This window comes from Polyodon spathula, chromosome 10 (assembly GCF_017654505.1).
Source record: "Polyodon spathula isolate WHYD16114869_AA chromosome 10, ASM1765450v1, whole genome shotgun sequence".
Taxonomy (NCBI): Eukaryota; Metazoa; Chordata; class Actinopteri; order Acipenseriformes; family Polyodontidae; genus Polyodon; species Polyodon spathula.
In genome coordinates, this window is record NC_054543.1 from 7,890,170 (window position 1) to 7,907,080 (window position 16,911).

Here is a 16,911-nt window from a genome sequence, read left to right on the forward strand (position 1 = left end):
TGGTCTTCAGCTTGGCGGGGGTCTTCCCTGGTCGCCTTGGCTTCCCCTCCAGGATGTCCTGCACCTTTTGGTTCTTTGCCAGGTCTAGGGGGGTGTGTCCTCGTGTGGGGGGTCTCTTGCGGGGGTTGGAGGCCAGGATGTTCGGGCGTGCGGTGAGGGTCTGTGCTGGCTCTGCCCCCTTTCTCCCCCTGCTCTCCTCCTCCTGCGTCTCCTCCCTCTCTTCCTCAGACAAAGACGCAGAGGACATGCAGACTGGCTCATCGTTCTCCACCAACCTCTCAGCACCTGCAGGGGGAAAGCAAGTAAAAGCAGTCAGTTGAGTTTTTTTGCACTCACACCAAGGTTATAAATCCACATTAGTCCTGGGTTTCCAAATTCCCTTGTTAGGTGTATTAATACTTAAGTTTACACCAGTATTTTTGCAGTTTTCCCCCCATGCTTTTCCCATGGTTATATGATGCTTTTACCATAGTTTACCCTCAACTGCCGTGGTTCTTAATATGCTTTACCATACCTCGCTATTCTTTACCATGCTTACCCATGCTTTAACGGTGCTTTATTACTGCTATGCTTTTACTATGAGAAACTTTTATTAGGATTGCACTTCCTAGCAAAGCATGAAATAGTCTGAATCTGCAGGTTTACTAATAGGAGATGAGCCTGCTGTGTAGAGGCGACCTGCAGGGGAGTGTGATACATTGCGATACTGAACTGACCTGCTGCGATGAGCATGGAGCACAGCACTGGGGAGCCCTGACTGGCAGCCAGGTGCAGGGGGGTGTTCCCACCGAATGAGCAGACATTCACATCAGCGTTCAACTGGGGAGAGGAGCGAGAAAGAGGGAGATCAGTGCACTGTACAGCACTGTCACGCACAAAGACAGTCAGCGAACAGGTAATCCACAAACGCAAACACTTAGGCACACAGCCACATACAGAGAGAGCCACATTATATATATATATATATATATATATATATATATACACACACACACACACACACACACACACACACACACACGACAGAGGGTCAGGCACAGACAGCCATAAACACACACAAACCTCTGTGATGAGTAGGCAGGCCACAGCAAACAGGTCCTGCTGTACAGCCAGGTGCAGGGCAGTGCAGCCACTCTTCCTCTCCACTGCGTTCACCTCCGCGCCGGCATCAACCAGCACGCGCAAGCACTGCTCACCGGACCTTTGCACCGCAAGGTGAAGGGGGTAGAGACCTGACAGAGAGGGCAGAGAGAGGGGGTGTTACATCTGAGAGAGATGGGAGAGACAAAGGAATTAGCTGCTTCACAGCACTGTTCTCTATACTGTATTGAATTAGCTGTCCCCCAGTCTCCCAGGTGTGTTAGTCAGGTGCGCTCACCATTGTAGTCAGGTGTGTTGAGCAGGTAGCGGCTGTGCGGTTTCAGGTGACTCAACAGTATCCGCAGCATGTGCTCGTCACCGGTGGGCGTTGCCAGGTGCAGCACCGAGTTGCCATAGCGATCCAGGGGGGTGGGGTCAGCCCCTGCCTTCAAAAGGAAGTCCACAATCTTGTGCTGCTTTGTGATCACAGCCAGGTGCAAAGGAGTCTGGAAAGAAAAACAAAAAAGTATAGTAGTTATGCAGTGGAGCCATAATAAGTGTCAGGCTGCTGTGTTGCTGGTTTGTTACTTGCCACTATATTACAGGTGTATTACTTGTCTTAGGTATATTGCTGGCGTGTTACCTGTCTCAGGTGTATTGCTGTATTGCAGGTGTATTACCTGTCTCTGGTGTACTGTTGGTGTATTACCCGTGTATTACCTGTCTCTGATGTACTGTTGGTGTATTGCCTGTGTATTACCTGTCTGTGGTGTATTGTTGGTGTACGGCAGGTGTATTACCTGTCTCGGGTGTATTGCCTGTGTATTACCTGTCTCTGGTGTATTGTTGGTGTATCGCCTGTGTATTACCTGTCTCTGGTGTATTGTTGGTGTATTGCCTGCGTATTATCTGTCTCAGGTGTATTGCCTGTGTACTACCTGTGTATTACCTGTCTCTGGTGTATTGCCTGTGTATTACCTGTCTCGGGTGTATTGTTGGTGTATTGCCTGTCTCAGGTGTATTGCCTGTGTATTACCTGTCTCTGGTGTATTGTTGGTGTACAGCCTGTGTATTACCTGTCTCTGGTGTACTGTTGGTGTATTGTCTGTGTATTACCTGTCTCTGGGGTATTGTTGGTGTACAACAGGTGTATTACCTGTCTCTGGTGTATTGTTGGTGTATTGCCTGTGTATTACCTGTCTCTGGTGTACTGCTGGTGTATTGTCTGTGTATTACCTGTCTCCGGTGTATTATTGGTGTACAGCAGGTGTATTACCTGTCTCTGGTGTACTGTTGGTGTATTGCCTGTGTATTACCTGTCTCTGGTGTACTGTTGGTGTATTGCCTGTGTATTACCTGTCTCTGGTTTACTGTTGGTATATTGCCTGTGTATTACCTGTCTCTGGTGTATTGTTGGTGTACAGCAGGTGTATTACCTGTCTCAGGTGGTTGCTCTGGTTCAGGATCCTCTGGTCTGGGATGCTCACAATGACCTGCACCAGCTTCTCCACCACGCTGGCCTGCTGGTGAATGATAGCTAGGTGCAGAGGACTGTGGGGACACAGTAACATATTACATTCTGTGAATTCAGCCATTCCTTCATTCACTCTTCATTCATTCACTCGCTCGTTCATTCCTTTTTTCATACATACATACATTCTTTCTTTCATTTATTAATTCCTCCTTTCACTATTTCATGCCGTCATTCACTCTTTCATTACTTCCTTCACATATTCCTTCATTTCTCCTTTCACTCCTCCCTCCCCTCCCCTCCCCTCACTCACGTGTCCCCGTTCTCATCCTGCACCCCACACAGCTGTCTCTGCACAGCCAGAAGCATGCGCGCGTCTCCCGTGCTGGCGTAATCGAGCAGGGCGCGGGCTGTGCGCCTGGCCGTCAGTGTGGCCTTGGACTGGAGTAGCGAGGCTGGAACACACACCAGAGTCACTGGGTTACAGCAGAGACAGACACCCCACACACACACAACATACCAGAGTCACTGGGTTACAGCAGGGACAGACACCCCACACACACACAACATACCAGAGTCACTGGGTTACAGCAGGGACAGACACCACACACACACACAACATACCAGAGTCACAGGGTTACAGCGGTGACAGATACACACACAACAGAGTCACAGTATTACAGCACGGACAGTCAGACACAACAAAGTCACAGGGTTACTACAGATCAAACAACACCACACACACACACACACATACACACACAGACACACACACACAGGGATACAGAGATATTAAACAGGAAGAGGAAAATCTTAGACAAAAGTTCCAACACAAAATCAAGCAGATAAACTTTTTGAAATAAAAGTTGTTCACTTGACTTTTCCTAGCATAAAACAGAACCAACAACAACTGTGATACTGACTTGAGTAATCTGCTTTGTTACCCTGTGAACCCCCCTGGCCTTACCGATCTGTACGAGCTGCTGCTGTGGGGACTGCCCCCCTTGAGGGGCCCCACTGCTAGCAGGGCAGTCCTGTCGCTGCGCTGCTCCTGGCATCTGGGTGCCCCCCTGGTAGCCCCCCCCCATGGGGTTGTAAGAGAAGCTGGAGTTCACTGAATGGGGAAAGGGGAAAAAACCACTGCCTGGAGGCAGGGATGAAATAAAAATAAAAATCAATATACTGACTGAATGCCCCACTGCCAGAACTTAAAACACAAGGGAGCTATTTCAAATCCTTACAAGCCAAGAAGACTTTAGCCTAGAAACGTACAAGGAAGAAGGCTCCCTTGAGGGGTACTCACCTCCTCCTCCTGCACCCCCTGCTCCGAAGCCCCCTGGTGGACCCCCAGCCCCCCCTCGCCCGTAGTGATCCTGGTAGTGAAGGAGGGGTTTCAGCTTCTTCCTCTGAACCTCCTCCTTGTCTGAAAGAGGGGGAGAGAGAGCAGTCAATATGCTGAAACGCATATACGTGCAGGTTAACCAATCAGCACGTCCAATCAACACAGACATTGAATAGAATTGAATCCTCCTTCCCTCCCTCACCCTGCCTCCACTCTCCTCCCCTCCCCTCTCACCTTGTATCTGGGGGTGGTATGTAAACTGCTTGGGCTCGCTGGCGTCACCCCCCTTCTTGCGTTTGAGCTGTAGGAACACGGTGACGGGGCGATCGATCTGATTCTTTCTGTAGGGAGGGGTTTTGAACACGATGGCGTACTGCAGCAAGGGAGACAGGCACAGGGGTGCAGAGTCAGTGAGGGACAGGGGTGCAACCAGACACTCATCTGACGATACGCAGGTCCAAATACGATAGGCATCACGACACATGTGACTGTCCTGGTGGGCAGCTTGTGTGATGCATAGTAAGATCAAATGTTGGACCATTTTGTTAAAAGACAACAAAATTAAATGAGACTGGGAGTGTGTGTATCAATACCAACTGTAAAACACACTCATTCTTCATTCAAGAACCATTTTGGTGAACTACAACGTGCTACTGTATGTTGCGATTTTGGTTGGCAAGGTAATTTTGCAGTTTTTCCCATGCTTTTCCCATGGTTATACAATGCATGTACCATTGTTTACTTACCTACGCCTTACCATGCTTTCACTATGCTTTATTACACTTTGCTGTGCTTTTATTATGGGAAACGTTTTTAAGGTACAGCCACTGGAAATCCCTTTGCATCAGATGGCTTGTATCAGAATCTTGCTCACCTGCTTGTGCACGTCTGTGGGTGCGAAGTCTCCATACGCCTCCCAGCCATTATCATCATCCTCATAGAAGCGCACCTCGATATCATCTGCAGAGAGACAGAGGGAGCATTAACGCAAACGTCTCAATTAGACGTTTATTTCTGATTTGGTTACTTTATCAGGCACATTTTTTATTTGTTTACTATTTGAAAGCAAAAACACTGGCTAATGACGATTTGGAGTAAATAGCTTTGGGAATCTAGCCCTTTGAAAACTGTTTATTTCAAAGCGATGCATGTGAGATCTGCATAGCGCAGGACAGACCCATTCTTGGAGCTGTTTTGCCAGCCTGTGGGTGAAGGGAGTCTCTCTCTCACCTTTCTGCACTTTGTCACAGAGCAGGAAGATCTCGTCCCCTCCCGTCGCTGAGCCCGATGTCTTGTCCATGCGAGAGATCTTCAGGTTCGATGCGTTGGGAGACTCTGAGAGGAGAAAACACAACACACACACATTACTGTACAAGCAGAGGAGAATCACAGCGACTGACTGAGACAGACTGACAGAACTGTGAGCTGTGTATTGGACTGTACTTACTGCTGTTGTAGATGGGCTGGGAGACAGATAGGTAGACAGGCAGACAGGGAACTGTGAGCTGTGTATTGGGGTGTATTCAATGCTGTCGTAGATGGGCTGGGAGACAGACAGGCAGACAAACAGACAGACAGGGAGCTGTGTATTGGACTGTACTTACCACTGTTGCAGATGGGCTGGGAGACAGACAGGAAGACAGGCAGACAGGGAACTGTTAGCTGTGTATTGGGGTGTACTCACTTCTGTCGTAGATGGGCTGGGAGACAGACAGGCAGACAGACAGGGAACTGTGAGCTGTGTATTGGGGTGTACTCACTGCTGTCGTAGATGGGCTGGGAGATGACGGGTTTCAGGGCAAGGGTGAAACCCCCGTTGCTGTCCTGCAGGTACGCCATGAACTTTAACCTCACCACGTTCAGGTCCATCACCTTTCCCAGCTCCCGAGCCTCGTTCGCTATCTCCTGCTCCTCCTGCTCTGAGAGACGACAGCACAACAACGCGGGGTCAACACACAACACAGCAACGACTACACTACACAACAGAGAATCAACACACAACAATCTCCTGCTCTAACTCACCACCCTTAGTTTAAAGTGCTTTTTAAAAGCTTATAAATACCTTAACTGACCACAAACAGACAATGGAACATGTTTGCTTAGTTAATGCATTAGTGCAGTGAGTTAATAAAACTGTGGTGCATGGTCAGCACACTGGAGTGTCATTGAGAGTTCATTTCAAGCTCTTACCAGTGATGACCACGTCATCCCCTCGCTGCCTCATCCTCTCCGCCTTCAGCCTCTTGGTCAGCACTTCATTCACTCCCTTCTTCGTGACGTGCAGGATACCCAAGTTATTGAACCTGGACATGACATGTTCAGGGCAGGCTGGTTAGTATCCTCACTTTACGATGCTAAACAACACACAGCTCCAGCATACACACACACACACACAGCAGACCTCCACAATGATAAACAGACACACGCACACACACAGACTAATATCGACACACACACAGTCACAGAGACAGTCAGGTATACGCACTGTGCAGTGAGGTCGTTGGGCCCCACGTTGACGCTGCACACCCCGTGTTCACTGCACTGCTTCCCCACCAGGCTGTGCGCGTGGACGCGGGGCGGGTCCGAGTGCGTCACCAGCTGCACCTCCACCCTGGCATAGCCCACGTGGTTATAGATCTGCAAACACACAGGACAGCAAAACACAACAGCATGAGAACACGGGAACGAGAGAACAGCACAGTCAAGGGAACAAGGCTACTATATTAACCAACAACTACTGATACTGATCAGTTTTAAATAAATCAATAACGCTGATCTCTGTTATAGCGTGTATTTAGATGCTGAGATGTTGGGTACGGTGCAGCAGTAGACAGCTCTGATTCCCACTCACCTTGACAGTGGGGTAGGTCTTCTTGTTCTTTTCACTGGACGCCCCGGGCAGCCCTCCGTGAGAGGGACCCTCGCACTCATAACGAAAACGAAATCCTCTCTGCACAACAAAAACAACACTGAGAGCTGACGAAATTACTGAAGAGAAAAACAACCCGAGAAGAGGTCGTGAACTTCAAGGATGCACTAAACACTATAAAATCCCACAGTAAAATCAGAGCAAAGTGCAGTAGAGTATGGTGAAGGCAGGGTAACGCCCAAGTAAGCACTGTGAAGCACAGATGGGAAAGCAAGGAAAACAATGGAAATGCAAACCATGTGAAAAGCATGGGGGAAAACTACAAAATGATCCGGGTAAAGGTTTATAAGGGTCTGCAGTTACAAGCACGTACCTCTGGTACTATACCAGGATACAGAGAGCGCTCTGCTTTCAGGTAGTTCCATCTCTATTAAATAAAAGGAAACACATTTCTTCTTACCTGTTTTGGCTCTTCGATTATTGCAAGGTAGGGACCGTTAGCTGTGGGGAAAAAAAGAAGTTTACAAAAAAAATGAAGCAGATCCATTGCAGCTGTTTTCTCCCCATGGCCCCTGGATTTTAAAACAGAATTATAAAGCCCGCATGGCAAAAAGATTGCATTATTCTTAATAAAATGATGCCTGTCCACCTTCATGAGATGACATTTTTTAAACGTATTTCAAAAGGTCACACATCAGGTAATAAATTCATTGAGAAGCTTTGTGTGGAGCAAACTGTAGTAAGGCTGTAAAATCAGTATTAAATCCACCACGTGAATGATTAACCTGCAATGATATCACTTGGCTGTTTGGTTCTAGTTTTTGTAAAATGAACTGAGGTGTGTCATTTATTTCTTTAGTTCTTTGTTGCTCAATACCAGTGCTCACCTGTCTCCAGGTACGGCTCTGCTTTGACGTGGATGCTTGAGATTGGTGGTAAAAAATGACACGAGGATAAATCTTCATAAGTCAGCTGCTGAGAAAGAGAGGGAGAATAACAACTGAATGATCAAAGCATTGCACCTACATAACACGTTTCTATTAGTTCATCTGTGCATGACTTGTAAAATGTATTTATTAAGCAGCATTTTATTTTCATTCCATTTTCATGTTTGACTAAGAAGTTTGCCAGTATTTGAATATTAAATGTTTCGTGTTGCTGTTGAATTGCCTGTAACAGTTTTGACAGATTCACTCTTAACACAAGGGGCACGAACTGATGTATTTCTCGTGTATTAGTTTTACATAATGAGGTTCTGTATGGTGGATCAATCAATGGCATTTATTCCTCACTATCTTATCACTATCGGGCAGACGCTTGATTACATTTCAGGTCCAATTCACAAAGCTTGTACAAAGAGTAATTTTTGTAATAACTTACATCACCGTCTATCATTAGATTGTCCATTCTGTGAAAAGGGGAAAAAAAATGAATTAGTACTGAGCAGTGTTAAACAAATCAATAACTACTGATACTGCACCTGTTATAAAAATCAATTCTATTTATGACACGGTTTTCAACATTAAGCAACAGTCTGAAATGTTTAACAGACGTACGATACTGTAGAAAGGGTCATTGTAAAGGAAATACACACACACATATTGCTCAGGTATCCCCATCACTATCAGGATCCGACACTCTCATCGTGAGTTAGTGTACCCCCTGAATTCAAGCAAGGCTTCTACACACACGTGTCTAGTGGGACAGATATACCGATATATATATATATATATATATATATATATATATATATATATATATATATATATACCGACGATATATATCTCTCGAGAGGAAGGCTCTCCTTTCGGGTGTCTACTGATAATGACTCGTGACAAGGAAAGCCCCCAGAATCCCTACTGAGCACTGTGATGTCACACAGCCCGCCTCACTGCAAGGGCCACTCAAACTAAGGCACTGAGTTTTCTTTAAAGAATGGACGCCCAATTCACAAAGATCCCAGTTATTTTTCTGAGCGCTGTTTAACTGGTTCATGCATTTACACTACCATGGGCTTCACTGTACTTTATTACACTTTGCTATGACTTTGCTATGAGGAAACTTCTGGAAAAAAATAATGTAAAAAAAAAAAAAAAAGACAAAACAGACCAAGAAAGCGATCATTATGCATTATCCCATTCTAAATCATTTTCTACATTTTTAAATTTATCAATGTTAGTGGGAAATACAAAAGTTTATTTAGTTATGAAAGAAGCAGTTTAACCTAAATGAATATTTGTAAACGCTCTTCAAACAGTCCTTGAAAAAACTGTACTTAACCCACTACGTGCCATTGTCCTCTTCAGGACAGGCTACTTACATTTTTTGGAGCACTTTTAATTCATCTGCCTGATATTTAAATGTTCTCTTTAACTGTAATGTTATGATAACTTGGCAGGCACACTGGCTTCCCCAGAGTCTGTGACTGAAGAGCAGATGAGTGAGGATGTCCTGGAATGTTTCTGAATTTCATTTACAATAGAGACAAGTTCCTCACACACCTGCAAGGAGGAACGGTCAGAGCCCTGAACACGGGACCACAGCAGCACTGTTCACTTCACCTATTCTTCACCTATTCTTTACCGTACTGTCACTGGGCTTTATTATACGTTGCTTTGCTTCTTCCTATGTGGAAACAATTGCTATACCATACCCATTATCTTAGCATCAAAATACAGTTTCTATAATGCTTAATGTTGAAACCAGCATCAATGCAATTGTTGATTTCTAAAGCAGTGATCAGTAGTTATTGATTTTTATAGCAACCCTTATAAAAGGTTTACCCCAGTAAATGTGCACAGTAATGTTGCAGTTTTCTTTATGCTTTACCATACTTCCCTATTCTTTACAATGCTTTCCTATGCTTCACCTTGCTTGCATTGTGCTTTATTACACTTTGCTACGATTGCTTTAGGAATCTTTTAGAAGGGTTAGTGGGAATGACATCTGAGCAGGTATATTTTTACCCACACGCACGTGCACACACCCCCTGTTTCACCTGCTTTCCAGTAAGTCTGCGTCAAGACTAATTTTCTTCTGTTGGCAAATTTCACCTGGGCATCGGTATCAAGTCAAATGTCCCATTTTTTATTATTGTACAGCTCATGATACGAGTTTAATGTAAAAATATAAATATCAATTGTTTTTAATTCAGGTACAAAAATATCACCCCTAGCTTAATAGATGTGGTGACAAGCGTTTCGACTAGAAGTTCGGGCAGGTCCCTGTTTCTTCTTGCACTGAGTGGATGTAGTGATTGCTTTCACAGTGGAAAAGGAGTGGGTTGCAGCAGTATGCAGTTATTGGAATGGGGAATTTCAACTTAAAACTAAAAAACTTGCATGCAAATGGCAAGATGTTTTTTGGTTTTGGTTTGAGCCTGGGTTTCTTAATAAGAGTTTTGTTTTTCTTGAATCCCACACTGCAACCACAGCTCTCCAGCAAGCCTGTGCGGTCTCTGACAGGTGCGCAGCAGCAGCGCTGAGCTCTTCAAAGGTGAGTATGGAGGCGACTCTGGGGAGATCTTATCAGAGGATTGTTAAAGGACGGGTGCGTTTACTGCTAAGGTCTGAGTCATTACACAAACACAGGGATTTTTTTCGGGATTTTTCTGATGCAAAAAAAAATTGAATTATAAAAAAAGACTCACAGGAAATGGAATAATAAAATTCCTGAAGAGAATGTTATTTTCAGGCAGACTGGGGTAACACAGCCTTTAAAAAAATAACTCATTAAAATAAATACCAACCTCTGAAACTTTCAATGACTTGATCTGAGATTGTGTTTGATCTACTCAACTTGCAAAAAAACACATGTGCAAAATTGTTCATCTGCTCTCAGGATTAGGCACTAATCAGCTCTAACCACTAGACCACACTGTGCCCACCCTCCTCCCCAGTCCCTCCCTTTCTCACAGTCGCTCTGCTTTAACCACGAGGGCACACTGTCTGCCTCCCTCCCTGTCCCTCCGCTCTGACAGGCTCACAGGGCACAGTGAAGGGTAGATTAGATTTTGCCTGACGATTTCTGATTATACCAATATGAGGTCTGCATCTCAAACCGATTGAGACGTTCACAGCTGAAACAGCGGTGGTTTGACAAGTACACTGTTTGAATGAACAATGAATAGGTTACCTTTCTTCTCACAATACAACAAAGTTAATAAAAAACAAAACTACTACTAATAAGAACAACACATGAATACAGTAGATAATAATGAGTACTCTAGACTGCATATCCCAATTGTCCTGTCCTTTTCAGAAATGCGTACAAAACAAAAACAAGATTTCTGTCTCTGAGTTTCTGTAACAATGACAATGATCTCACCCAGCGCGCTGACCTGTAAAAGTCACCTCCAGTACACTGCTTGTTTATTCACACTGGAGCGGCCCTGTCACTTCCACAAAATTCCTGCAGTATTCCCCCTGAAGAAGACGAGGCTTGTGTGTGTGCCTTGCGTGCGTGTGACTGTGTCTGTGTGAGAATGTGTGTGGGCTGTGCTTGCCTGTGCTTTAGCATGCTTTCAATGCTCCACTGTGTACTGCACACACATATCGTTGTTTATCTCTTACGTAAGCACTTATTGTCACTGTAAACTGGATTCAGGGGCTTGTGCTGTCTGGCTGTTGGTGTGAGGTTGGAATCAGGTCGCCTAACCCTGCTTGTGCTCACCACTTCCTGCCCACCTGACACACACACACTTCCAGGACATGTTTCCCAAGAGTACAAATAAAACAAACGCTGCCTCACTAGCAATTACAAAGTTAGTGGACTTTGGATTAGTTAAGCTTAGTTTATCCACTTTGTGTAGGACAGGCCAGCACTGCTACAGTACTGAACCGTTCAATAGACCTAAACAGTCCATAGTGCTTCAGTGTATGTCTGATGATCACAAGCACTAGTGCAATACACGATTCTGTGCTCTGGTGTTCTGACATGACACTGCACAAAAACATAATGTTTTAAAGCCCAGATGTTATACTCAGAATCAGCTATGGCCCTGTCCACAGTACATAACCGATCTCGAGAACCGTACTCAAATATTAAGTCTAATTAATCCAGCTCAAAGAGTCCACAATGAAGTACGTTTCACGTTTAGTCGGGCGTAAGTCTACACCAGTGATCCTCAAAGTAATTTTGGCACGGGCATAAATTGATCTTACTTGGCTGTTTTGTGACTATTGCATAGGTTTTTATCTTAAATACTGCCTTCTCTTTTATTGGGGTTATTGTTAACTCACTCTGATAAGGACAAGTCTGGCAGTAATTGAACGTGCTGCGCTTATTCTTTAAATAATTTATATCAAATACGCAATGCAAATATTTTTAAATAGCATGTTTACACAGATAACCATGAATAAGCTCAAATAAAAGAGGGCAGATGGTGTCTCGCTTTGTTTCAATTTGGCAAATGTGCCAACATTACTCTGTTTTAAAGAGCGTCATCTCCAGTACAATTATTCAGAGAAAGTGGAATCGTAACTAAATCTACTACGGTGTCTCCCTTGTCTGGTGAAATTAAAAGATATAGATATATATACAGTGAAAATTAAATTCTAAATACTTCCCCGGCATATTAACAACCCGCCTCTGCTGACGAATGATTGGACAGCTGTCAGATTTTTCACTTTCCAATTGGCTATTCACGCGCCTTTAATTTTCATGCAGAATGAACAGCCTCTGCTTGCTTATGATTGGACAGCTGCGTAAAGTCGGGCTTGAAGTTTTCGGGTCTTATTTGTAATCAGGGGTCATCCCTTTAAACAAATTGAGCTGACTGTTTCATAATTAAACTAAATAAAAAAGCTGTTAATCACAAAGCAAACTTTGTTTTTGTTTTTTTTTACCGTCTTATCTTGCTTGAGCCTAATTCTGGTCCCCTTAATTTTATTTCAAACAAAGCTGACAAATGACGTGAATTGTTCATCACCCGATCCTACTTTTACCTCGCATTTCATTTTGACAGTCGCCTAATTTAACGTTGTGCTTTTGTTATTTTCCCCGCAAGTATAACAGAGATGTCCTGACAGATTATTATTATTATTTATTTTTTTAAGTACACTGACAGGAAGTTATACAGGCCCTTGTACTGAGTATTAAGACAAACATGTCATTTCTCAAAGCATTTTGGGATATTGGGGGTTACACAAAACATGTGGTTTACTATTTACAGCATCCACACTTCTGCCAAACCGCACTACCGATGCGATCCGATCAGAAGCACCGGAGACTACCTCCTGAGGGGGACTCGAGTACGGTAAGAAACGCTGCGTGGTGCGGAAGCAAACCGTATTTAACACTTAAGCCGGTTTAACGGCAACTCATACGGAATTAGTTGCCTTTAAACCGGCTTAAAAGTGCTAAACAGGGTTTGCTTCCACACTTTACACTGTAAAGGCATTATGCAGGACCGCGCAGTACAGCATTTTTCGAAATGGAGCAGACTGTTTATTTATTTATTTGTTAAAAGGTCATTTTGTTTGTCTGCTGTTCTGTCACTGAGGTATTACTGTGCTTACTCTTGCATTGTCAGCTACAATCAGAGCAGCATACCTGACAACCCCTCCCCCTGCTGGCCACGTTTCAAATCGGTTTGTTTCGGGGTTTTTTTGTTTTTTTTTCTACAGTAGGATTGAATAACACACAGACTGTCGCTTAACCCTAATAATAAACATTGGCCTGGGATATGACTTCCTGTAGCAGCAACAAAACAGAACGGGCTCCAACTTTTACATTATTATTATTATTATTATTATTATTATTATTATTTATTATTATTATTATTATTATTACCTTCCTTTCAAAACAGGCAGAGAATGGTGAACTTTAATTTCGCGTCACGGTACAGACACTAAGCACAGTAAGTACCGTTAGTTAGGTTCAAGATGTCTACGGTACAGAGTACTACTAACATTTGTACCAGACTGATGACAATATGAGGATATGTTGACAATTAAAATCACAGTCCAGCATGAATACAGTTGTGTAACTAACATCTTAACAAGCTGCTAAATTTGGCCACACACCAAAGCCCTAACGGTCTCATTACCTGAACAATAAGCAATGCAATTAAACGAAGCAGACCGACAGTATCGGATCTTTGCAAAACTCACCTTACAATCCGTATCCCAACAGTGACTTCTTGGAAAACGTTGAATCAGCTTTTTATTTTATTTCCGACGCAATTTTGAATATCTCTGTGCGCACAAAAAGCTCGTTTATGCTAAAAAAAAAAAAAAAAAGGAGAAAATCTAGATCTTCACTTAGCTTCAAAAGTCCATAAGTAATAAAAAATAACTCGATTTTTGCTTATTTTGTGTGAAAGTGTGTAACGCAGGTAAGTATTTTTTATTCTATACCTCTAACTGCACTCCAGCCTGCTTTCCTTCAGGTGGAAAGTCCCGGACTGAAGGGGAATTCCATAGAACGCCGGCACCTCATTGGTTGGGGATCAGAAACAGTCATTTGCATAGGACCGGTACCCCGCCCACTAAACCACACAGACTGAACCGTCAATGAATGAACACGTCAGGCAGATTTCTGTACCCACAGAATTCTCTATCCCCGTGAATGAACACGTCAGGCAGATTTCTGTACCCACAGAATTCTCTATCCCCGTGAATGAACACGTCAGGCAGATTTCTGTACCCACAGAATTCTCTATCCCCGTGAATGAACACGTCAGGCAGATTTCTGTACCCACAGAATTCTCTATCCCCGTGAATGAACACGTCAGGCAGATTTCTGTACCCACAGAATTCTCTATCCCCGTGAATGAACACGTCAGGCAGATTTCTGTACCCACAGAATTCTCTATCCCCGTGAATGAACACGTCAGGCAGATTTCTGTACCCACAGAATTCTCTATCCCCGTGAATGAACACGTCAGGCAGATTTCTGTACCCACAGAATTCTCTATCCCCGTGAATGAACACGTCAGGCAGATTTCTGTACCCATAGAATTCTGTATCCCCGCATGATCCAATGCCTGTGCAAATGTAGTTTTTCAAAGCTGGTCGCAGATGCGCGATTCCTGTGCCTGAGTCCAGCTGTGTTCTCAAGCACTGCCATTGAGTTCTGCTTCAGTTTGCAACAAATATTGAAAACAAGACCAAACTAATTCTGTAGCAATATAAAACAACACATTTAACACCACTGACTCTCTACAGTACGCCCAGTCTCCTGCGTTGCTCAATACAGGAAACCCTTATAATCTGAGTGACACCTGTATATTGAATATATAATCTGTGTGACACCTGTATATTGAATATATAATCTGCGTGACACCTGTATATTGAATATATAATCTGCGTGACACCTGTATATTGAATATATAATCTGCGTGGCACCTGTATATTGAATATATAATCTGAGTGACACCTGTATATTGAATATATAATCTGAGTGACACCTGTATATTGAATATATGACCCAAATGGATAGCGGGTTCATGAAACGATGTTAGAAGTAAGAGGATAGCTAGCTGGTTGTAGTACTTCCTGCAGACTTTATTTTTGATAACCAGTCTGTTGTACACTGCTGGTAGATACAGTCCCAGGCAGGGTTTACAGAAAATTAATTTAATTTAGGGGTCAAGACAGTCGTCTTTGGAATTTCACAGTAGAGATTTTTAACTGCCGTCTTTTTTCTTGGACCTGTTTAAGTATGTTCCTAAACCAGCACAAGCATCTGAAAACCAGTAAAACCACCAGTTCTGACCAATATCTGCCAGCGCTGATCACCGCTGGAATTTCCATAAGGGAAATGTCTATCAAAATACACACAGCTTAATTTCCTATAGGGGTATATTCTGCTGTGTAGACATTCCACCAAATTCCCCATGTTGTGCAGTTGAGGGAAGTCTGCCAGTCCTGTGGGGTTAATGGTACTGCATTTAACTAATACATTCTCACAGGAAATACCCCAGGGAAACACACACGCACAGACAGAATGAATAAGAGAAGGAGGGGGGGGGGGCGACTTCCTGTTCAACATGCTGCCATACCAGTCATAGCCCTTGAGAAACATTTTAAAAACACTGTCGTTTCTGTTTATATGCGTAACAATAATATATGACAACATGCATGTTTTTACCATGAATCTGGCGTTGACTTTTTTGTTTGGGTGTGTGCTGTTTGATACGTTGCTAGAATTCCCCTGGGACCTGCTTTAGAGATCATTGCTGGTGTACTCCCCACCCCCATCGCTTCTCAGAGCAGGGCTGTGGTTTAACAGAAGAGACTCAATAACACAATAAACCCATTCCCACATACAAATGACACCAACACTAATTACCCATTGTGCAGGGCAAGCGCCCTGCCACAGTCAGTTATCACAGCAGTAAAGCTTACATTTCAGACAGTCACAGAATCAACTATACTCAAGGCCTTTTCATTTTCACTGATAAATAAAATAACTGGTGAAAATCAATTAAAATAATTCATTTTTCCTGGTAACACCCAGGTAAGAGTCTGTTGTTTGTGAATGTAAAGCTGGCGAAGTTACCCTGTAACAGGACTAGTTCAGTGCGTTAAACAGACAGCCCCATATAACTCTAAAAGTATATTCTTCTTCACATACATTGGATTTTTCTTGGTGTAAGGCAGTATGTTCACATGCCTGAATGAGACAGATTTTGTACACAAGGCTATTTTGAAAGAAAGGGCTCACATTTGCTGACAGAGCACTTATACATTAGTATTGGCTTTCTTTTTTGTTGTTGTTGCGAGCACTAAGTTAATGACAGCACAGTACTGCTGAAGATACAACCCCATCTAGTGGACAGAAACAGTTCTAGATCAACTACTTCTTCAACAACGAGTTCCATAGTATTCATTTTAACTATATGTTTCCACGCATATTGTTTTTATGCTTTGCAGAATTCTATATATACACATACACTCCAGCAGTGGCTTATCAAATTAATAACAGCCTGTCCTTGTGTCCTGGTGTTTTGCTCAGAGTTCTGGGTGGAAGTCCAGCAGTAGGAAGTGCTGTCGGAGGGGGATGCTGTTCTCGTCCAATAAGAAGCTGCACCTCAGGGTCAGGAGGAAGATGTCAGCCGGGTGAGAGAGGAGAGAGAGGCACATCTCCGACACCACCTGAGAGAAGAGGAGTTGAGAGGAGGGGACTGAAAGAGTCGAGCGAAGA

The 16,911-nt window shown here is 43.7% G+C and overlaps 1 protein-coding gene across 1 annotated transcript in view; it reads right to left on the reverse strand.

Moving 5' to 3' along the window:
* The window catches only part of LOC121321642 (nuclear factor NF-kappa-B p100 subunit-like), a 36,686-nt gene that overhangs the window by 4,357 nt on the left and 15,418 nt on the right, over positions 1-16,911 (reverse strand). The window contains exons 10-28 of the mRNA XM_041260642.1: positions 16,723-16,891; positions 8,143-8,170; positions 7,650-7,737; positions 7,223-7,263; positions 6,745-6,843; positions 6,379-6,530; positions 6,084-6,196; positions 5,654-5,812; positions 5,124-5,228; positions 4,768-4,853; positions 4,128-4,266; positions 3,855-3,974; positions 3,519-3,695; positions 2,865-3,006; positions 2,517-2,631; positions 1,379-1,586; positions 1,063-1,232; positions 717-819; positions 1-285 (exon numbers count right to left, since the gene is read on the reverse strand). Of these exons, the coding sequence (XP_041116576.1) occupies positions 1-285; positions 717-819; positions 1,063-1,232; positions 1,379-1,586; positions 2,517-2,631; positions 2,865-3,006; positions 3,519-3,695; positions 3,855-3,974; positions 4,128-4,266; positions 4,768-4,853; positions 5,124-5,228; positions 5,654-5,812; positions 6,084-6,196; positions 6,379-6,530; positions 6,745-6,843; positions 7,223-7,263; positions 7,650-7,737; positions 8,143-8,170; positions 16,723-16,891 (2,499 nt within the window). The remainder of the gene's footprint in view (positions 286-716; positions 820-1,062; positions 1,233-1,378; positions 1,587-2,516; positions 2,632-2,864; positions 3,007-3,518; positions 3,696-3,854; positions 3,975-4,127; positions 4,267-4,767; positions 4,854-5,123; positions 5,229-5,653; positions 5,813-6,083; positions 6,197-6,378; positions 6,531-6,744; positions 6,844-7,222; positions 7,264-7,649; positions 7,738-8,142; positions 8,171-16,722; positions 16,892-16,911) is intronic.